This window comes from Camponotus vicinus, unplaced genomic scaffold (genome assembly GCF_025532165.1).
Source record: "Camponotus vicinus isolate PSW18456_S1 unplaced genomic scaffold, iyCamVici1.0 SCAF_10, whole genome shotgun sequence".
Lineage (NCBI taxonomy): Eukaryota > Metazoa > Arthropoda > Insecta > Hymenoptera > Formicidae > Camponotus > Camponotus vicinus.
In genome coordinates this window covers 5,578,686-5,602,971 of record NW_028141946.1, presented here as the reverse complement: position 1 = coordinate 5,602,971, position 24,286 = coordinate 5,578,686, and the positions used below count along the sequence as shown (strand labels likewise).

The window sequence follows — 24,286 nt, the reverse complement described above, 5'->3', positions numbered from 1 at the left end:
ATGGTTTTATCGAACAAAATTATTTTATATAGAGATATCTCTCTCTCTCTCTCTCTCTCTCTCTCTCTCTCTCTCTCTCTCTCTCTCTCTCTCTCTCTCTCTCTTTCATATCCATATCCCTCCCAATTCCGTAATTGCGCGTACGACGGATACCTTCCTCGATCCGGTGTTACGTAATTGGCACCGTTTATGTCACGATTAACACGAATAAGCAGCAAATACCTTGTTATGCCGGCTAAATTTCATTGATTTCTCGTATGGCAGAATTACATGATTAATTGCTAATGCCAGTATTCATTATAACGAATCGTCAGAAGCCCGGTTTATTTCATAAAAATATTCAAGTTTTACAATGAAGGACTCGCGATAATCGATCGCTTTACCCTGCATATCTATATAGGCGTATGTAGATGTGTGTGTGTGTGTGTGTGTGTGTGTGTGTACACATATATTTATATACACATATATATTTATATACGTACACATATACATATATATATAACTATACATACATCGTACTCGTTGCGCGCCATTAATGACACCGAGCCAAAGTGGCGGTAAGTGGTGAATGTGTGGCAGTCGTGTTAACGAGTCTCCGATAGCGAGCGGCTCGACAGCTGTTAACGTGCAATTAAAATGACGGGACAGAGAGAACCGCTGCGGCCGAGAACCGACGTAAAATCAGCGGCGCACGGCGCGTCCGCCTGCAATCGCGACTTGTTCGGCGCGTAATACCTGCATCATTAACGGCAAGCGCGTAGCACACCGGACATGCCTGCCTAATTACAGCTGACTAAAGCGTTTGATTATCGGCACGTGCACTGAGATAATAGCGGCACCCGGCGTCCCGGCTACGTGATCGAAACCGGGATATCCGTAAACGCAATTTCCGATTAAAACGTATCTCGCGCGGAACAACGATCACAAAATATCAACGTGATTCGATCTAATTGTCCTTTTTTTCTCTCGTTTTTTTCACGTTTTTTTTTTATCTGCAACATCATTCTACAATCTTTATCCATAATCTTGCAACGTCTAAACAGAGAGAGCGAGGCAACATAAAGCGCAAATCTTCGCTCTTGCATCATTAAATTCATTCCGATCGAGATGCTTTCCTCGTAAGTGGACGAATATTCTCTCTTTGGATTTTTCATCAGCCCTCCTTTGAGAGATGCTTCGAGTTCTTTTATATCGTAAACCTTTGACCGGACAGCGGCCGTGATCATTAAAAACGGCTGATATCTTCTTAGAATTGAATAGTCTTATTGAAATATCGAATTAAGCAGAATTTTTTTTATTTACTCTATAATTCGTGAATAGATCCATAGAAAGAAGCTGTGTTATATGAGATATTCTGCATTTCGCAAACATCATCTAATCAATATCTGCCTCATCTCGTATCCGGACGATTTGTCAATAATTTATCGCTATTTTTTTAAGCGAATACTTATCGCGATCGCCGTAACGCCTCGGTCCAACGATTTTTTGGTATTCTAAACCTATCGATACTCTCCAGAGATCTCCCGATAGATCTCCCCTGTCGTAATATTCTCACCCTCTTTGGCTTTTCCTTCTCCTTCTTGCATATGTTTGGCGCACATACTTCGTGTTCTGTGGTGAGACCACCCTCTCTTTTGCTCTCCTCCTCTTTTTTTTCTCATCTTTCCCTTATCCCGTATGCGACCCATCTCCAGCATCCTTTCGTGCCTCCCCTTCGTCGCCATCGATCAGCCGGTACTTTATCACGGCGCAACGTGTGTGCACATACTTTATCGCCGGTGCCGCATTATGGCAATACGTCAGCGCGGTTTTGCCAGCATCAATTGCTATTCAAATCAGCGCTGATCGTGCCTCGGACAGGATATGGCTGCTTATGATAAGAGGAAGAAAGTGATGATATGCAGTGTCACGATTAACTAAAAAATGATTGTCTTCTATTTCTTTCGAGTTAACAATCGCAAAAGTATCAGCGAATTAAAATTAACGGTCTGCCGTCTGATATTTATATCATTTTCACTTTAGTAAATCGTGCATGAAATGTTAACGCAATCTATAAACTGACGATTAATATTTTTACGCGATTTTATTAAGGAGTCTTAGCGAGTTCGTACATGTATTGTTCATATAATAATTGAATTCGATCAGGTTTCAAAATTTGTTTGCAATACCGTAACTAAATTGCTCATAATGAGAAAAGAAACAATGAGAGAATGTATTGCAAGTAAGGGTGAGTTTGATTATACTGCGAATAACGCCTGTACAAAAGCATATATTTTATTAAATTATATTAAGATTTACTCTTTGTTTAATAGTAATGACTAAAATGCAAATTAACTATGTACGAAAATCTACTTTTCCGATTTTTATAAGAAATATTCTCGGTATTCCTGATTGATAAAATAGAGAGTATTACAGTGTAAAGCAAATTTTTTTTTCAATTAATAGAGAATTGTGATGAGATGAGATCGTACATATCGGATAAATATCAGTAGAATGTTGGTTTTAAAGCATCAGTGTGAAAATACAGGAAACGAATGTTTATTTAATACTATACTGAGATTTTATTTAATACGATATTGTCATTCAGAGATGAACACATGAATTGAAATGAAATTATTAGAATTCTCTACATAGCGAATTCCACTAATCGTATTATTTCCTCTTCTTGTTTCATCCTATTTGTAAGAGAATTATTGAAAACTTATTAAAAACATGAATTGAAAATAATAGTCGCTCTCATTACTGAATTTTTTCAAAATTTGTTTTTTATGTTATGTGTACGCTTCTTTTTTCTTTACAGTATAATAGCTTTTCTTTTATTTCACTTAATATAATTATTTTTAAAATCTCTATAAATTTATATAAGTTTGTTCAAATGAAATGTACTTATTACATACGTTTCGTTTAGATTTGAGTTTACCATAGTTTATCAAGTGAATGAATCGAAAAGTTAATAAACAATAAACGTTGTTCACATATGAAGGCTACATCATATCGCAGAATATTGCAAGTTTTAAGAATGGAAAGAGTCCGAACAACAACTGGTACAACGCGCTTTGATAAAAGCAGGAAATAATAGGAGACGCAGCTTTTGTTGAGTTTCATGATTCAATGCTTTTGAGCATACATACTCGTATTTTCAATAAAATGGTAAAAATTTCATTTACAACAAAAATTTCCTTGCACGTCATATAACGAAAGAAAAGTATTGCGTTTGATCTAAAAGTGATAAACTGTTTATAGAAATTATTGTAAAGCAATATTGCGGAAGATAATAAATGTCTGTAACAACAATATGATTTTCTAACACACATGTGATCTTTTTAGCTAGTGGTTCACGGGAATATCGAATTGGAAAGATAAAAAAAATTACATATCAATCTCTTGATATATAAACCGATTTTGTATTTGCGATATTTCCTATCGCTCATTTCATCTGTGTATGAAATCTCATAAAAACGTCGCGTTCATTAAAAATAACAGTCGGATAGTTATTGGATATTTCTAAATAATAATGTTGAAAATCTGACTCGAGAATAACAACGTTTTAAATGAAGTTCATAGGATGAGCGTCTTTAATGCGATTTATACTCGGGACTTAACGAGGTTAATGAATTTAGAGCTTTATTTCACGTAAATACAATACTTGCAGAGATATTCACGATACTATGTTTCACGTTACATCGATTGTAATTACGATCTAGTAAATGAATTTTCGTGTGATCCATCGTCTAATTGGATTTTATTTGAATCGCTACTTTCGTTTATATTTTTCGAAGCTCAATGCGAAAAGCACCGGAAACAATATTTACCCATTCAATAGAAATTAAATGAATCTCGAATCGGCATGACAGTTATTTAATAACACTACTCAAAATGATCTGCACACTGTGACAATACTAACGAGATATACGCACGATGCCATAATTATCGCTTTTGTTTTAAATCGGATCAAAAGTAATCATGTGCTTGTTATCCACAAGCAGTACAAGCTTTTATTTTGACAATCGTGTTATATTATGTGTCAGTTTCAATCATTTTATCACTTCATAATCATTTCCATCGCAATGTGAAAAGACGAGATACATTTCCATTATAGCATTAAACCGGTTTCGTCTGATCGCCGCTCTCATTATCGTTTATTTCTCAAGATATCGAAATAATTGTTAAGTGACGCATACTTTCCTCATATATATAGGATATATAGGATATATTTTATATAGGATATAAAATTATGTGCAACGAATATAGCGAAGTTGAAATAAAATTAGTTCATAAATTAGTGTTAAATATGCATCGTTGATAGCGTGGCTTGGAATATAATCCTGGCACACGGTCAAATAAACGGGTTATTGCGGAAAATAAGGGCAACAAATAATATTAACTTCTCATAACATCGGTTTTATTAAAGCAATTTCGCATTGCATTCGCAGCTTGATAACGCAGAGAATTATAATGTTACAAATATTTTCTTCAGTTTTCTCTTTTGAAAATTTACCAGTAACCTCACGACGTTTTTTTTCTTCCCTGCTATGAACTAAAATTATATGATATCATATTTCTAGATTTAAAATGTTGATGTAGTATAAAGCTATCATAATATCCAGTAGGTTAAAATGGCTATATAAAAGTAACGCAACGTAATCGTTCATAATTATATCCTGGTTAATCTATATCGATTGATATCCTGATTGAAATGGCCTAAAAGTGTAATGTGGCAGAACGAGCATTACATTATCTTATTATTATCCGAATGATGTAAGCATAGATTATTTTAGAAATCCGAAGGTGCAGCCGTTTTTATGTACATATTAGTACCTATACAATACCGAATATCTCTAGACTGCTCTACACTTACAAACTTTCTCTCTACATTTATAATTAGTCATGCATTATGATAGCGATGTTATTACAATAAAAAGTGCAATTTACCGTGCTCGAAACACGCCTCTTTAATATTCTGCGTATCATCAGTGTAACTAAAAAAAAGTACGACATTTATGAAAACTGCGATATATCGCGAGAGGAATGTAGAAAATCTCACTGAAACATTGCAGCCGTACAGTTTGCGAAATACGAAACTAGGTTTTATTAAAATGTTTCTTTTTCAGACGGAGAATTAATCTCCAAAATTATTATTTTCTACCATTATTAAAGAAATTAAAATTTCTCTTCGTTCTTAAATGTAATTTGTGACTAATATATTTTTATTATGTGATGTAAACTTTTCAAATGACGCTAAAGCTTTTGTAATAAAATTTGCATTTCAAGCACACATGTATTATACTTGCTGCGATCGCGAACGTCAGGTTGTAAAATCAATGATTCGAGCGATTTAACCGAAGAAACGAGATTATTTCCGGAGATAATATACATAAATCGTCACATGCCTCGTTGCGTTATCTAGCTAGTAATGCGAACAAATGATCCAGTAAAAGACAATCCACTTAATGGAGTGGTTTTAACTCGTGATAACGGAATAACTTTGGGAAATCATCAAAATCTTTTTCCGGGTCGCGTGGATCTGTCGCTTTTAAGACACGATGAACGATAAAAAGTTCCTCCAGTCACATCGACCTATGATACGATGTCTTCAGCGAAGATCGATCATGTTCTTATACGCTTGAACATGAACATATGTACGTCGAGAAAGAATTCATTGTTACATTACAACGTTTCGATGCGTTATGTAGAAGCAATTTTTTAATTTCCTGATAATACAAAGTGACAAAGAATATAATAAAAGAAATATATGATTAAACGATATACGTTATTCTCAACGTTTTCGAATCTTGCTTTGCGAGCTTTATCGAGAATCATGAAAAAATCTAAGACAAAAGTATAGTAAAAAATTTGGGCTTATTTAGATTAAATGATTTTTTATGACGATATCGTGTTGAGATTGCTTAAAAGAAATATATGATTAAAAGATATACGTTATTCTCAACGTTTTCAAACGTTTAAGTCTTGTCCTGCGAGCTTTATCGAGAATTATGAAAAAATTTAACACAAAAGTATAGCAAAAAATTTGGGCTTATTTAGGCTGCGGTCAAGGGGACGCTGAAGATGCTTTGAAGGGTTTGATTGACCAATCAGGTTAAAGAAATCTTTACTCCTTTTACTCTGATTGATAAATCAAACGCTTCAAAGCATCTTCAGCGTCCTTTTGACCGCAGCCTTAGATTAAATGATTTTTTATGACGATATCGTGTCGAGATTGCTTGAAAATTATACCATATTTCTGGTAGAAGTTGCGATACGACATCGTGACCACCGGTTATTACAACTTGTAACCGTGTTATATATTAATATTGGATATAGTGTATGGTTATAGAAGGCTATAAAATATCAATATTATATGTAAATTTAAACGAAGGGCAACACAAAGTCATGATGCTTATTATTACATAACACGGAAATTATGAAATTAAAATAACTATAATTTTTATACAAACTATTAAGTTGAATTTAAAAGAGAGTACCATATGAAAACAACAGTATATAGTATGTATAATAATATCACAGTTACTCTGTTTAAGTAAAGTTTGATAAAATCTTTGAATTTTTCAATATGTCTATCAAAATTAGTCACAATGTTAATACATTTGTGTTACGACATGATGATGATACATTGCTACGGTATATATGACACCTAATTATGATATGGCACGATTATTACGTGTTATTATAGCTATTACGTATGATAATAACGTACGCGTTATTCCATCGTAATCGCGCAGTGTGTTGTTACTTCACTCCAGTATAATGCAAATACGACATTATCAGTATGCAACGTATGTTTGCCGACGATAGTCGTGTTGATAACAAATAGTAGCGTCAGAGATTGAAATAAACTTGAAGGATACGTTTAAAAATTACGCATTGAGTATATTGATTATATTGATTCCAAAAGAGATTTTCTATAAAAAAATATACACACACACACACACACACTCTCTCTCTCTCTCTCTCTCTCTCTCTCTCTCTCTCTCTCTCTCTCTCTCTCTCTTCATTTTGATTTCCTTTGAAGTTTTAAATTTAAATCATGAACGAAGTCTAGTCACGTTATTTATGTTAAACTGTTAATATTCCTCTCTCCCCTCCTTTATGCATATATTTCCACGCATATACTCGAGATTTAAACTACTTTTCTAGTTATAAATTAAAATATAGTCCCTTGCAGTTGGATTATTACGCTCCAGTTGAGTCTTTAAAAAATTCATCAAATATTTTGCATTGTTCGCATCTCACGAGATGAATAACAGTATATAATTTTAAAATTGTAAAAATTGAACGATTGTGCATAAAGCCGCGGAATCAGATTTATTAGTTGCTTGTGCAAATTTTATGTTATTTTTTTTCCTTTTGGACATACAAAGCGGTTTAATGCGCAAAAGTAAAATACCTTGCGGGTAAAGATGATGACAACGATGACAACGACAGTCACGCTGCTTTAAGCGACGACGTCGCGGACGAGAGACCGTAAATCCGCGTCGCGGAAGTTCGAGAACGAAGTGGAGGTGTACGAGGTGAACTCCGGAATGCCTTGGGGCAAAACGAAAAAGAGAAGAGTCGTGTTGTAGCGGGAACGGGAGTCGAAGATATGCTGGTGATGGTTGTAGACGGCAACGGCGGCGGGGGCGGCGGCGGTGACGGTAATCCTGGAGGTACGGAGGTGGCTGCAGGGGGGATGCACACTATAGTGCAGATGATGCACGGGACAAGTGGGGCGAACTCGGGATGGTAAACAGGGGAACCGTGCATCATCTGAGAATTGAAGTTCGCTCTACAATCTCCGGGGGAAAGATCTCTAAGATCTCCACGCGATGCGAAACTCAATAGGCCATTCCCTCTTAAGAAATGCATTTCGATGCTGACGCGCGGCTTTGACGTTGGAGAGGTGTGAATTTCGCAGTCCCTTTCTACGTCATGTACGTAACGAAATCGCCAGCGGGACGAAATTTACTGTTATCGGCCGAAATTGAATTCTCTTTTCTTCGAGTCCCATTATATTTTCACAAAGAGAAAATCTATTGCCAATTCCTCAAGAAATTTAACAATAATATTCGACGCAATGGAGACTGAGTGCCTATATATATACGTATATCGCTATTCGACTGAAACTGCATTTTCCGTTCGCGAGTATTACAGGTATTTCACAAAGAGAAAACCTCTCTCTCTCTCTCCAATTTCTCAAAAAATTTAACGATAACATTCAATTACAGTAAAAACACACACATACTCATATTGAATTCTATGTATATATATATATATATGTATGTATGTATGTATATGTATATATATTAGTATCAATACACACTCTTTGGTTTCGAATAAACATTATTTCCAAAACCACGAGCGATTACATAGCTTATATTAATGTGCAAATTCATCGCTTTATACCAATCAGCGCGACTGTCTATTAAATTGCTATATGTATTAAATAAGCTTGAAATGCATTTACCCCCTGACAGCAGGCGTTTATACACAGTTTCGAACATTTCAATGGACTCGGCCGAATTGAGTTGATTAAAGTCGAATCGCTCGTTATTGTTGGCAATCTGGTAAGCAATTCTGTCACGCGCGCATAAATTATTACCGCTAATGAATACACGCAAATCTTTTGTTTTTCTATTATGGGATAAGAGTTAATGCCTTGATGTGTATGATATAACGCCTAGCGTATATCACGATATGTAAAGTGTTATTTATAGAATAGATGTGTGGCACACAACTTCATCTTGTCTCTGAGTGCGCGTACAAACATACGTGAATTTAATTACCATAAATCGTTAGTACACCCAGCATAGCGCGCAATACCGTTTTACGGTGCCATCATTAGTGCAAATATCGTAGCTAGTGCGTTCTAGCCCCTACAAGTCGGTACATACGACAGATGTTAACACCGAATTAACACGTACAATGTACGACTACAGCACCATAGGAAGTTAACAGCGTTACCGGCACGTCGATATGATCGCAATTTCAGCTTACAACCATAATTAACGCGTACTGTACAAGCCGTATGCTTGAGTGGGCTCTATTAAAATGTACTTTACCGATCATTAATTGCAAGAGATGCGAGCAAGGGTGGTCTTGCAACTCGCTGAATGACAATATGCTGTAGTAAATGTTAAAAATCTTTTACAATTATATACATATGTATATTACAAAAGATTTCTGTATTTAAAAAGCATAGTAGTTGTGTTGTGACAGTCTCTAGTTGTTTTGTGACAGTCATTAAACTTTCGTATAATGCTCATGGTTTACGTCATGCTTATTATGAAAGTGCTCGGTTGGGATTTCTGAGACTATTTTCTACATGTTAGATCAACATGTAACTAAGTTGCTCAATGTAATGTGCGTTATGTTGAGTTTTACTATTTGCTGCATTTATTTTATATATAATTTTTGAGATTGTTTTAAAATAAAATAAAAAAAAATATTAATATGAAACTATTATGCATTTATACGGAAATACGTAGTATTAGTTAAATACAGATAATGAATGAAATTAAATCAGAGATTCTTGAAACAGGAATTCTAGAGAATATAGGTTGATTAGGATTGATATGGAAATTGCAAATTAACATTCAGCAAATAGCAAATATTACAATGTCCTCTAATCACGACTGGAACATAATTACACGAGCTAATAGGATCGTTCATCATCAAAACGCATAACAAAGAGTTGCTTTATTACTCTAATCCGCGTATAATATTAATCAGTAATATTAATCAGTAATATTAATCGTTATGTAAATATTGTAGTTCTGCTAAATTTAATAACGACGTCGATAACCCCTTCCTGTATGTACACGAACGTCTCTTCCGTGTTTGCACAAGTACTTTCATAAGCGGATACAGAGTCGTAATTAGACGCACGGTACTCACCGAGAGAAACACTCGAAAAGTAAACGAGGGACGAGTGAGCAATAATCCAACAAAGACATGCGCGCACAACCCTACACTGACGCAAAGGTAGACCCGCACGATGAGAGAAAGGAACAACACGTGATTGTTATACATGCTCTCGTGCGAAACACTTTTCATTCACATTTCGTTATAACTTTTGGATTTTATCATGCGCGAAAATTGCAATATCAATTTTATTAACAATCCAATATACACACGTATAAGATTATAATGATGTTTACATCCATTCTATACCGCTGTCTTCCTCGGTTTATTTTGCTCTTCTTGATTATGTAAAATTTTATCCAGATAACAGTTTAAGCTATATCGTATCGTGTTCCCTGCTGTTATTTTCTAGAAAATTTTAATTATAATTTCAAACGACTCGTAAATGAGACGCATTCATTATCCGCGCTTTATGTCTCGTTGAATGTCTTGCTACGATATACAACGCCGAAGAGCAGCATCGCTAATTAATGATCAACGTTGCAATTCAAAACACGATACATCATACTTACTCTCTTCTAAAAAATTTTAACGCAAGAATGAGTCATTTATTTTTGCTGTAATTGAAGAATCATGAAACTGATATCAGAACAAATAAATCATGGTATAATGAAAACTTTAAATCGATAATATACATATTCAATTTCTTAAACTTATTTAGGAACAAATTATCAATTTCCTAAGTTTCAAAGTTAATTTTCCCAGAAACAAAAAGCATTTTATTTTATATTGTTTTATTTTTATATAATATTATTACATTCATTGAAGTCGTTATCATTATTATTCCCTTCAAACGTCAATGATGAAGAGAGTTTGATCTCGAAGCGAGCACGTGCAAGATGAGGATTGCATGAAAAGGCACACATCACTTCTACGTTTTTTGACGCATATCGCAATTTGCGCAAACTTGAAATTTCGCGCTCGCGAAATTCCGGGACTGGTGAGCAAAAACGAGCGACAGGACGAATTATGACGATACGTTAAATATCGAGCGACACGGACGGCAGTCGTAAAGAGGCGTTACCGCGCCGCCGATATGCATGTGCATCTATCTATCTCCGGTTGTGCGCATCTGTCTGTCTGTCTGTCTATCTATCGCTGTGTGTGCAACGGCGTCGAAATGACAGCAACGCCGCCGACAGATCGGCTCTCCGCTTGTGGTCACGACGGATAAAAATACGTCGACGAAATTTTGCTGCGACCGCAAATGTGCCGAAATTATTACAGTACAACCCGCAAACTATCTCCGCGGTGCGCTGCAGAACGATAATAATGGAATAATTGCTCGTTTAGTTCGAAGAATTGCGTAACTTGTTGCGTAGGTGATAAAATGTGTCTATTTTAAATACTAGTTTTGCACTCTCTATTTTATTGAATGCTACGTGTTTCTTTATTAGGTAAATGTTTTTTTCAGATATATGATTTGAATCTCAATTTCATAAGCAATTATGTATCCATCAACTTTTGCTCGGTATAATCTAGATTTTAAAAATTGTTAGAAATAAAAAACAGAGAATGCAAATGAGATATTTGCACATGCCTCTTTAACTATAATGAATTATAAATATTTAAACGAGCAATTAGTATGTAATCACATGCTACTAGTATACCAGAAGATTCTTTCATGAAAGATAGAAAAAATATTTCCTTATCGCAATTATCGTTTTCCGTTTCCCCAAGACTATCTTTTCACAGCTTTATTTCACATTATATATCTATAATTATATTTTTTAATCGACATCATGAAAACATCAGGAAAGTAGCAGATATTATGTTTTTTTTTATTCATTATCATATTTTCGAAAAACAAAAATATTATTAGGCACAGAATTATAGGTGTGACATGTATTTTTTTTTATAGTCTCAGATATTTGGAAGAAAAGAGGAGAGGGAGAAAAAGTGCAATAGATGTGAAGAGCATTGATTTACACAAAATAATCCTAAAAAGTGCATTGTAAGGCGTGTACGAAAAAACCACGCGCCTCATCAGCTAGTTAATTGCTTTTTAAGTCGGATAATATGCTGAGGCTGTACTTCATCCGCGGCTTTTAAACCAATGCCTAGCCGCGGTGGTATCTCCCCATTGCAATATACGCTAGAATTTCATCTTAACCTTTAGTGCGCCACTTCAATGCTTTTCGACATCATAATAACTCTATGAGCCCAGCTGTTAAGTGGCATCTTTATTGCTGAAATAATCTCTTAATTATTGCAGAATTTCTCACTATTTACTCTCTGATTTCTGACGCCTGAAATGATTCAGCAAACGTTAAACATAAAATATGCTTGGGTATGAAATTATATACATATAATAAATTATAGGGTAATTTTTCAAATTATAACATTTATTTGTTAAGTAATTTTTTTGCTGTCTTTAAATTTTAATTATACACAAAGTGTGTTTTCCTCCCGTTAATTATGTATAGTTTTCTTTTTGCGCAACTCTATGAATTGCAGATATTTTCTTAACACTGGAAATTTTTCTCTGTATAATCACGTTGCCCTTGCGAACGAGCAGTATGCAAATTCTCAGCTAATTTCCTCGCGTCTACGCGACGAGCTTATTTCTTACGGCACGCGGCTTGTAATTATCGGGCAGGATATTTGATTTCCTTTACGCTCTCGTGCCATTTCCAGTGTCTTCTCTCCTTACTCTACGTGTTTGCGCGCACTAATGCATCTTGGATGTAAAACGCAATTTAAAAAAGTGCCGCGTCAATTTAATCGACCATGTGTATCTCGCGCGTGTACCTAATTTTATTACAATACGCGCGTTACATACATATGTTATAATGTTATAATACGTATTTCCCCATACGTGAACGAATGTTTTGCTCGTATCAGGCATTATCGACGCATTGTTGATATCATCTTAAAATGATGGCGCAAAATTTACAATTTAATTCGCGTATTCAATATGATTGCCGATCGAGCACACATAAATAATAAATCCACTCGTGATTTGTGCATATCATATTTTTTTCAAAAGTTTCGTTTTCGCGCACACGCAAACCATCTGGCTCCTGGCGAGAGCCACAGAGAGATGTCGAGCTGGCTGCATTTTTATTATATCGCGATATCATAGTGCATACGCAGCCGGAGCAACAGCGGAGGCGTATGAACGTGTGCGGAAGGAGGGATGCTGTACGTGTGTACGTGCATGCGTGTATGTGTGTGTGCCGCGTTCCTCGGATTTAATTTCACGCTTCTATTCTGGCCAAAAACGCACATGTACGCACATGTAGGCACTCGCGTGTGTACGTAGAAGAGTACGTCGTGCATATACGTGCAACGAATTGCGCCGGAAAGCGAGAGACCACCGTGCTGGCCGACCGGTTAACCGGGGGAGGGGCACAATAGGCGTTATTTCCGACCGTTGTTTTTCATGTTCACCACCGTCGGAATATGGCCGGCGAAAAAGGAAAAGAAAATAGGAATTATATCCTTTTATGTGTATGCGATATATTTATATAATCCAAGGATCATATATAAATCAAATCAATAGAAATTTTCGATTGTCTGTCGTTCAAAGATGAAGCCGAAACTCGCGTCGAAACTTTACGATGTTGCAACGGTTTCGGTGCATTGCTGATTTCTTTATTAATACTTGAAGCGCTCAATGAGCGGGAAGACGTTCGAATTTGATGTGCACATGTATGTGTGTGATCATCGAGTATTGCTCTTTCGCTCGAGATTCCTACGGAGATTCTCGATTGAATAATGGAAGTTGGTCCGTACACATTAATACCTGATGCCACGTTTCCAGATGCCAGAGTTTCCCATCAAATAGGAAACATCTCATTAATTCAGAATACCGTTGGGATTGATAATAGTATTGTGTGTGCGGTATAGAAAGTAGATATTCAATATTTCTGCTGATAGAAAAAAATGTATTCTTTGTTATAAACGTGCTTTTTGATAGAATACACATCGCTAACTTTGATAAAAACGAGTCTGTTATATCTTTGCTGTTGTGTGTGTGTATGTATTATATTTTTAGAGTATAAAAACACGTGTGTATTTGGAAAAACTTTATAATAAAAAAATACTCATCTCCTTATTTTATTTTTTACAAAGATGATAAATTCTAGGGTTTCACGTGTGCCCTATCTTCCAAAAAAATATGTCTCGCTTGGGAGATTTTTATATGTACGAAACACTCTCCTGGGAAGAACTCCGATTTCGCAGCCCTTTGTTTCACGACGAAATAAAAAGAAACGCACCAATCATGCTACGAGAAACAGATGTGACGTTTCGAGATCAATGCTTGTGAATTTCTTCATCCGACATGTGACAAAACATCTATAAACAAGATTGGTCGTATCTTTTATTTTCTTCGTTCTAGTTTATCTGTTTCCTATTCAACATTTATTACACTCAAACTTAAAACTTGTGCGTATCAAAAGTATATATCTCGGATCGATATTTCATTCCGCATTAATGCTTAGAAAGCTTCTTCTGTCTTGAGAGACGTATCATCAACTATTTATGGTAATCTCGTCAAAACTTTTCGCTTCAGAATTGAAGAAAAACTAAAATTAATTACATTTTTTAAAAACATTATCAAATTTCATACTTATAAGTATGTTTAAAATTTAAATCAGATTTTAGATAGCCAAAGAAAATTGGAGATTTGAAGGAGAACCTAGAAAACAAAAAGAGGCTAAGATTTTTTAGTGGGATGGAGGAAGAAAGATGAGTTCGTTCGAACGAATAATCAGAAGGAAGTTCTCGTAATCATTTTGCGCCAATCGAGTAGTTTCCTTGTGCAATCTCAGTGCTCGTGCATTTACGTGGCTTCTCCCTTTAAATCCGCGCACGTGATGCATTCGACTAACGACTCTCTCGGGGAGCTAAAACGTGTCTCTTGAATTAAGCACCCGGCACCGGGTAGATCTGGAAGGGACCTCGAAGGAATTATTTCTGTGCAATAAACGAATCGACTCCATGTGGAGCGAAATTTGCGAGAAAAGTTACTTTGGTGCGTAAGGTCGGAAAATATTACAGAGTTGAATGTGTGCTGGAGGGAATTAGGGAGACCTTAGTACGGATGTTTTCACATATATCTGAATAAGAGCGGGGTTGCCACAGCGATAAATTTTATTTACTGCTTTTGTTTAGCAAAATAAATAACTGGAGTTGCTTAAAGAAGAAGAAAGCAACTATACGTATTTTTAATATCACTCGTGTGAAAGATTTAGAAAGTTATCATCTTATGATATTTTAAACATCTATATTTATAATGAAATAAAAGCAGGAAAAGTGTTTTTCAATTTGCAAATACTTGTATTTGCATTAGATGCTCTTGATGTATTTAATTATTATGGACATTTATGCGTTTAAAACACTATCAATTTGATAACGTGTGACATTGAAGAAACAATAGCTATTCTATTTTCGTTTCTCGCAGGTAAACGCATAATAGTTGTCGTTGTTCAATTTTCGTGCTTTTGTGTTCGCTTCAAGCATTTGTTTCGCGCCGAGTTTCATTCCGAGCGAACTATCTCATCATTACACGTCAGCGAGTCAAAGAACGGAGCATTTCGATCGAGAGGACGATGGAATAGAAAAGCGGGGAAGGTATTACCAAAGTTCGACGAGTTCCCCCGTCCACCCATTAGCGTGTCAGTCATTCCGGCCGTGTAATTAAATTCTGTGCGCCAATGTCGCCTCGCGGATCTCCCGTCCTTAGTGAGCGAGTCTTTTCCGAAGTTACCGTATCTGCCCTCTCGGCTGATTCCTCGAAATTATCCTGGCGTGCTTTGTGTGTGGACGATATCAATATTTTCCCTGGGAAAAATGTCGGGTCAGCTCCTGAGAAAGACGGGCAAAAAAAGAGAAACGTGGGGCGCGGGTTGCGCGAGGGTGATATTCTTCCGGAAGGCCTTCTTGACATCGGTTCTATTCGCTCCCACCGTTTCTCCGCGTTTCTTACCGCTCCGCAGTCTCATTTTCAATTTATCCCGGGCGCCTTTTATCGCATTTTTCGTTTCTCCAACCTCCACACAGTCCGACGACGAATAGACTCGCGCGAATACACCGGATGAAACGAAAGTTTGTATCGCCGCGGGGTCGCTCGCTTAGGGGAGGCTCGAAGGACTGATTAATGGACTTTTTACCGAGGGCGGATGTATAACCGGTGAGAAAAAAATTAGTCGAGAGGAGGCTAGTGGCAGGGGGGAAAGCTGTAATACGGTCGATTAATTGGAGTTGTTGGACACCGTAATCGTCTGACCGTTGTTGTTTAATCGCTTCGAGATGACTTGCGCACGAGTATCATCCCTTTTTACATTGTTTTCCCGAACGATTGATCGTTGTCAATATTGATTTGTAACGTTATTAATAATTTTGGTTGAAAAAGTAATCTTTTTTAAGAGATATTTTCCATACATAAATTCTTTTACATGAAATATTATTTCAAATTTAAATTGACTGAAAAATTTCATGTACGTTTGTGTGTGTACGTGTACTTATTATTGGTAGGAATATCTCACTTATATTTATTGTCCTTTGTGTATTTTCTAACTTTCTCTTTATTCTGATTGTTGCAGAGCGATACCATGGGATTCGTGGTATTCCCCGATGCTGCGCGAGAAGGGTCGCCGACGCAAAGAGATAAACTCTGAAAATTGTTTCGTGTAGGAAGAGAGAGCGTTGCGTCTGTACATCGTTTCTAATTGACAGATAGAGGAAGGAAAGCCAACGGCAAATAATTAGAAGCGGGAATGAGAAGAGGGTCGGGTGGAAGACGCGAAACATTCGAAATTTACGAGTGAGTCGGTTTGCTTGCACGTCGTAGGATTCAAGGTGGCGTCTAAGGACGGTCGTATACTATAACAAATGGTCTAGCCGTGAGCTAGCTCGCCGTGCAACGACACCGGAAACAGGCGATATCTATCCAGCGAGTGAATAGGAAGGTCCGCGAAAACTCGTAAGAACACACGATGTGAAGTTTCAAGCACGACCCTGCTTGTCTTCCGCGAAGCAAATTGTGCACGAAGAGATCGTCGACGATGAGACGCCGCGCGTTTTACGACGATCGTCCTGCAAGAGAACGCTTCGCCATTTTTTAAACTCGCGATTTGGATCCCAAGGATGATGAAGCGTTGCGCAACTCGACATTGAGATTTCGAAAAGGATAAGATCTACGGTAATCCGGCCAGATGGGTTAAAGACGACCCCGATCGACGGCGCGATCTCGTGCTGCTTGCAAAATGGCGATCGTAGAGCGTTTTCGAAAGTGCAACAAGTGGCGTACGGATCTTCGATGCTGAGACGTCATCGATGTTACCCGATAGACGGACGACGGGATTTGATCCGGGACCGATCACGACCGGTTGGATCGAAGCTCTCGGGCAGAAGGACGGTTTCCTAGGGACGTGCGCGATGGACCGGCGAGATTAAGCGCATCTAATGAACTCTGAATCCGTTTCTCTCTCGTCTCCAATACGATCGTCTCGAAATTTCTTCATCAAGGTTCTCTTTGCTGGACTAAATAGATTTACCTTGACCAACGAGTCGAGAGTCGAAAGGCTTCGATCGGATGCTGTTGCTTAACCTCGTCAAAGTACTTCATTGACCGAGAGATCGAGAGATAGACGAAGAGTAGCTCCGAGCTGGGATTTTAACTTGATTCCACTGGTTTCTCTCGAACTCGAATACGTATATTAACGCCGTCAATGTGTGTGTGTTGTGAGATATTTATAAATTAAAGAAGAAGAAGCATTGATGCTGGAGGGAAGACCAGAAACGCGAGTCCATGGCGACAAAGACGCTCGATATTGAACAGACGAAAGAGACACTCGCTGGGAATTATCAACGATTCTTGAAACTACTACGAAGTCTCCTGTCGGCGGATCTACTGAATAACGTCGCAACGGCATTCACGCGTCATGGACAAACACGTCCACTGACACGCTCAAGGACGGGCATTTTGCGATAATCCACGTCAAGGCGTTGTCGCATTCGCAGAGACATCGTCGAGTGAGACGATAGTGATGAGGATAACCGCGAACGAAGCTGGCGTTCCTCTACTAGGCGCCGTTGGTCCGCGCTATGTCGTCAAGCAGGCGACGGTGAAGCGCTGTGTCCTGGCGCTACTTCTCATCTCCGTCGCCAGCATATTCTACTACACTCACTACATCATCAGCAGTGGATCACTGTCTAGGTAAGTGCAAACAAGTGAGCAATCCTGACATCAGAAAAAAATAATCGCTTAACGTCAACACTTTGTGTCTCATAATTAAAAAATCTTTTCAAATCATTTTAAATCCGTATTTTAGAAAATTAATATTACACACGTTAATATGTAGATATATTTTCCATATATTTGCACTTTTCCATATATTTTTGTGTAACAATTTTTTATTTTTTTTTTAACGTATTTAAAATGATTTTGAAAGTTCTCTATTTTTTTAATGTTAATTTTGAAAAGTCTACTGAAAAACGTCGACGCGAGCAACAGTGTTTGCGAGCATTGTAATCCAAACAATACTTGATACAAGGTTTTTATACGCGGCATCTGTTGCAGACGAAAGTTTTACAAGCTTTTTCCCCTCAAATTCGATATGTTCATAGAAAAACACTTGTACAGCTTTTTCAGGCTTATGAATTTCGAAAATCCGACCTTTTGGCCAAATTTTCAAAAATAAAGTCTTACAGCGTAACATAAAAAAAAACACAATATTGCATTATTGTGTGATATTAATAAAATTACTAATATTTTACCGAATTTATCATAAATCGTTTGGAAAATACGTGTAGTTTGATAATAGTACTTGCGTTTGATAACAGCGTGCAAATGCAACGATCCTTCAATGAAAACTTCATCACGTAAGCGGGCTTAATTCGGAACGGTAGTATTGAGCGGCGCGAGATGAGGTGAGTCGTTTGGCGCGAAATAAAGTAGAATGGTGACACTTTTAATTACTTTGTATGTGTAATCAAGCGAAGCAAAGCAGGCCAATTAGAGCCGCGAGTTGGCCGACCGTCGCGGCCGCCAGTAACTCTGAAATTGCGTGGTCGCGTGCAACGTCGTTGCTAATGGTAGGGCATCTTCCGCAAGAAATCTCGAGCACTTGCGCGTCGCAGACAATTTCCCTTGACGTCTTTTTTCCGCGCGGCAACGATGCAGAAAAGTGGAAACGTGAAATCAATACAAACGAGCGCAGTTAACAATTATCCTACGGGAATTGCTTTATAATAGAGTCACGTTATGGAAGAAATATCGCGAAATAAATGATTTTCATTGATCTTCAGCGACAGAAAGCTCTTGTTTAGAGCGAAAAAAAAATATTGTCGATAAGCATCTCGTTGAAAAAGAGAAATAGGAATCTAGAGATGATATCATAGGAATAATTAAGGAAAATACACAACGAAAATGGATACTTTATGCTGTCGATAATAATCAGCCGAGATAATTGCGAGGCAATTTTTATCGAATCTACAGTCACGACAAGTTTCAGTGCAAGTAATAAACAAATAGAAAAAGATACATATATACAGTTTATCATCGTTTCGCGTGAAGATAATAAATGGAGAACATAATATATCCGCAAAAATTCCGTGAAAAATAATTTTTATATTGATATAGAAATATTGGTAGTATCAAAAGACATTAATCTAACTTAGCAACGTTTTTTCATGCCCCGGAGTAATAAAATATTTTTGTCACGCAGCTAACACACCGTCCATTATATATAAATACATATGGTTCTTTGTTATCAAGAAAATCATATACAAGAAAATTACACACTAATTTCGTCTCACGATCAAAAAATAAAAGATACAAGAATTTTCTTTCTAACCGGAAGACGTTAAAATTTTCCCCGATGTTTTTTCTAAAATTTAATTTAGAAATGTAATGTAAAATGACTTTCGCTTGCACACGAGCAACGTGTAACGAAGAATTTTAGTAAATGAATATCTTTTGCTGCTGTAAACTAACCGAATATCCTAGAACTCGTATGCAGAAAGCTCAAGTAACTCGTGCAAGAACGAAGTAGTTTGTGGACTCAGCAAATTGACAGATGCCTTTGGTCTTAGAGACGATCCAATTTAAATCAGATACGAGTGCAAATATATGTATGTGCATACAAGTATACATATGCATGAGAAGGAACGGACGTATACGTTCCTGCAATATAGCTGGCCCAATTCCAGTTTTCTTCGATATTCTGCAATTCTCCACGATGCCCGTCGGGCAGGGAAGTAAATTTGCAGTTAATTAGAGACGAGTAACTCCACGAATGAACCAAGATCTTCATTTCATTTCTACGACACATTCAATCTTGATGATAGGAAAACGAGATGCAAATATTGCATCTGTGATATTTGTCGAAATATATTCTAATAATGATTATAATACGTGTGTGTGTGTATGTGTGTATGTGTGCGAGCACGCGCGCTTCCGAAATATGGCAACTCCAATTAAGCGTATTGCGTGTGCGACAGGCGCTGATATTTCCAAAGGTGCGGAAATTATATCGTGTGACCGATGTTTTAGTCATTACGTACACGCCAAGTTCTTTCCGCGCGGGAATCGAAGTAATTAAAGTATAATTTCCCGCGCGCTACGCGGCCGATCTCCTTGTCGAATGAGAGCTTAACAAGTTTTCTTGGGCAAGTAGCCGGCAAGGTTCTGTTTTTCGAAAACCGTACATCGCTTGCGTCAGCGGGAAAAGTTTGGGATATATTTTTCACGACGTGACAGTATGTTGCCAAGTGTTGCAAACAACTTCAAGAATGTAAACGGCATGTTTACACGAACGCGAAGCACTCCCCTGACGCCGTATTATAATTTGCTTTGCTACAATACTAACATATATTTGCTGCTATAAAATATTCGTTGTAATCCCGCAACGTGCTTTACATGGGAGATCAGAAACGAGAAAGGGAGGGAAGTAGAGATATGATATGTTATTACAGTACTACATTTCAGGGACTAAGGCATGATCGCATAAATCCTCGCGCATATGCTCTATCGAGTTAAATGATAATGCCGTGATCTTATGCGGATCAATCTTAGCAGATAACCTGTGGCATGGTAGAATTCTGTAACTGATCGTAGTATGTACGCGAGTATCCGCCTCTGTCGTCAATCATGAAGGCTAATACAAACCGACACGGACATTGACATGTAATTTCACATCTATGCTGGCAGCTTCGTAACTATCTATATAATCCAGGACTGGTCAATCTTATTGGCGACGGTATCTCCGAAACTATATTGCGAGACATTGCATCCCGATATTTATAATTGCACTGCCAATCTAGACAAGATAAGACAGACTGCATGCGATTTAATTGAAACCCGGTGCAACCGACAACGAACTACCCTGATTGATCATCTAGATAAATTCAACTATACTCTATCTGTCCACGTTAAATATCATTCAAATTGTTTTATCATTTCAAATCTTCTTACTGTATGCACTGTAGAGCTTTGATAAAATCTTAAGCAAATCTTAATTTGAAGGAAATGATAATTCAAGTCTTTATGTCAAATAAAAATTATTATACTTCATATATTTGTATATTTATACACATTACAAAAGTATTGTCTATTATTTATATAAAATTATACGCATGTTATTATAACAAGTGATATCTGTCGATCGATATTTTGCAAGAACATATTACAACGAATATTTTAGCGACGTTCTCTCAAAGACTGTCGTTGTTCCTTCCGCAGTAAAATGCATTATCACGATGGCAGTAACAAATTAACGGAATCCACGGCGACGCACAACGTGGCAATTTTAGATCGCTCGTAGAATTCTACCTCGTTGCACCGCGATAGTGTCAGCTGTCGCGTCGTCTACAGCTATGCATCGTTGTGTTTTTGTGCGCGGGCGCGTTATCACGCGATAAATCGTTGTTTTACATTTTGGACAGTGACGCGTAAACGCTATTTAAAGTAGGATGCTGAGACACAAAAAGGCAGGAGCAGGAAATTTATCGTTAACGGTGTCGCGACTCTTTCCTTTTTTTTCCTTTTGTTTTTTCAGCAATGCCCGAGTCTTTCTCTCGCGAACCATAAAATAATATCTCGGACTTCCGGCGACTGTACAGCTGACAAAAAAAAAGTACGTTCATCTCTATTGAATAATTCTTTCGGCATTAATCCAAGAGCGCTGTCATCGCGATATTCCAATATACATGCGTCAACGGTGGCTGTAACAAATATCGCCAGTCGCGAAAAATCTGCTTCTCGTTTAAATGCATATTGTGCACGAAGTAAAAGGCGGAAGTGCATTCACGTGCAGATACGAAGCGCGACTTTATCCCTCTTTCTCTTTCTCTCACTTCCTCTTACTCCTCACTCATCTCTCCCTTCCTTTCTCTTTCTTAACAAGACGAGAATCAATCGTCTGATCTATTCCGCGGTGCAAACGTGCCGTGCACCGAAGAAAGAGAGGCGCACTCCCTGTCATGGGACATGAAATGCGGCCGGATGTTTGTCGCACGCCCAATCAACGTCAATTCAAACTTCTCCTCTCTCGACTGGCCTTACGTCGGCGCTAAGCTTTCCTTTCCTCGTCTCCACACACGTATACAGCTTCTTCCTCTATTACTAGCTATGCATCTTGTTCTTGAACTTTGAATCGCATCCGTAAACATTATCGAGCGCGATAACGCAAACTTTTTTTTATTCGCTGATTATATTCCACGTATGCAAACAGAATATGCGCAAAAAGTACAAGAAAATAACATGCAAATTTAATCTTTACAATATCCTTGCGCATTAATGTTTTCATTAACAATGCAACTTTGTGCGATTACATCTGATTACGCATCTTGATTATCTTGTATATTCATATTATCTTGTATATCTTGATTATCTTGTATACTCATATTATTTTGTATATTCATATAATAGTGATATCTTGCGAAATATTTATAATGTCAAGATGTCAAGATCTGTAACAAATTTTCCAATGACATCCGCGTAAACATTAATTTAATTTCTGAACTTGCGATGCCGCAGATTAAAAGTAGACTTATATATAGTCCGACTTACAATCTGAAATTAACTAATTAAATTGCGAACGCCGCGAAAGCTCTGTCGACGTGGCGGCCGGTATCGCGAGAGTATCAAGGATAGAGTTTGTTCAACGTAGCGATGCATTATTCATCGCGTTTATTCGCTCGCGGAGTTTCGATTATTTTTAACAATTATATTCTTGAAGTAGCGCATAGTAATTGAATTATGAAAACTTTGGTCGCAAATTTCTTTGGAATTTTCTTGCGAAATTTATTCAGATACTAACTTATGCTTCAGATTATAGACTTTCTAATAATTAAATTTTACATGTAAAATTAGTCGTGAAAGAGTACAATTTTTTAATATCAACAAGTATATAAGAATTATACTTAATTTGTTTGATTTTAATTAAAGATAGCAATATTCTGTTTAATAAATCTTTAATGAATCTCATATCGAGATTATTAAAGAAATCTCAATATTTCCGTTAATCGATCATATGATTTGTATGTATCTAGTGAAAACAATTTTCAGACATTTTGGAAAATGCGAAATAGCGGTATCTGCAAAGATTACAGGATACCTGAAAGTTTGAAGAGGCAGAGACCATATACTAGCAGAACAAACATAATTTTCGACGTATCCCGATTTCGATGCTTGTTCTCCCAATAGAGCAATATATCTCGAAAGAAAGTAATATATTGTACGCGACTTTGCCCGCGAAGGATAATCGCAAAGGATGACGACAACAGAAGAGAATCTTCCGCTTTATCGATTTTTCCGAGGCCATCAGAAAACGGTCGACAAAAGTCATGTTCGACGTTTATTCTTACTACAGCCTTAACTTATACAGATTTTCTAAAAAATTAATTTTAATATTATTAATTTATTTTAACATTATCCTTATGCGCATAAGGATATTTTTCTTCCTCTTTCTCTCTTTTATTTATATTATTTTAATATGATATGCTTTATTATATACAATTTTAATATACAATAATTAATAGTTCTATATTAAATTTATAAACGATATTTATAATTAATAGTCCTATATTAAATTAATATATAATTAAGTTCCTATTGAATTAATTTTCCTATATTGAATTAATAATAACGATATCTCATAGAAATGCGCTAAAAAAATCTATCAATCATAAAATACCTCGACGATGCACCAAGTCAAACGGAACTAAACTAATTCGCGTCAATTTGTATTGTTCTTTTCGCTTTCTTAAAATATATCGCCCTCTTACTATATACTCCCTTGACAGATATTCTCCATTTTTATACGCGCAATTGCGTCTACGATACAATTGCGTCTGCTAACTCGATCTACGATCTCGTTTATCATACGAAATTCCGACGCGGCGACATTTCGCA

At 36.9% G+C, this 24,286-nt stretch overlaps 1 protein-coding gene across 3 annotated transcripts in view; it reads left to right on the top strand.

The window, feature by feature from the left end:
- The window catches only part of Sfl (N-deacetylase and N-sulfotransferase sfl), a 99,301-nt gene that overhangs the window by 16,425 nt on the left and 58,590 nt on the right, over positions 1 to 24,286 (top strand). For 2 of the 3 annotated variants that reach the window (XM_083080818.1, XM_083080817.1), the window contains exon 2: positions 16,473 to 18,088. The exons of the other annotated variant lie outside the window; for it this stretch is intronic. In XM_083080818.1, coding sequence (XP_082936944.1) covers positions 17,919 to 18,088 — 170 coding nt within the window. In that variant the 5' untranslated portion in view covers positions 16,473 to 17,918. The remainder of the gene's footprint in view (positions 1 to 16,472; positions 18,089 to 24,286) is intronic. 3 annotated transcript variants of the gene reach the window in all.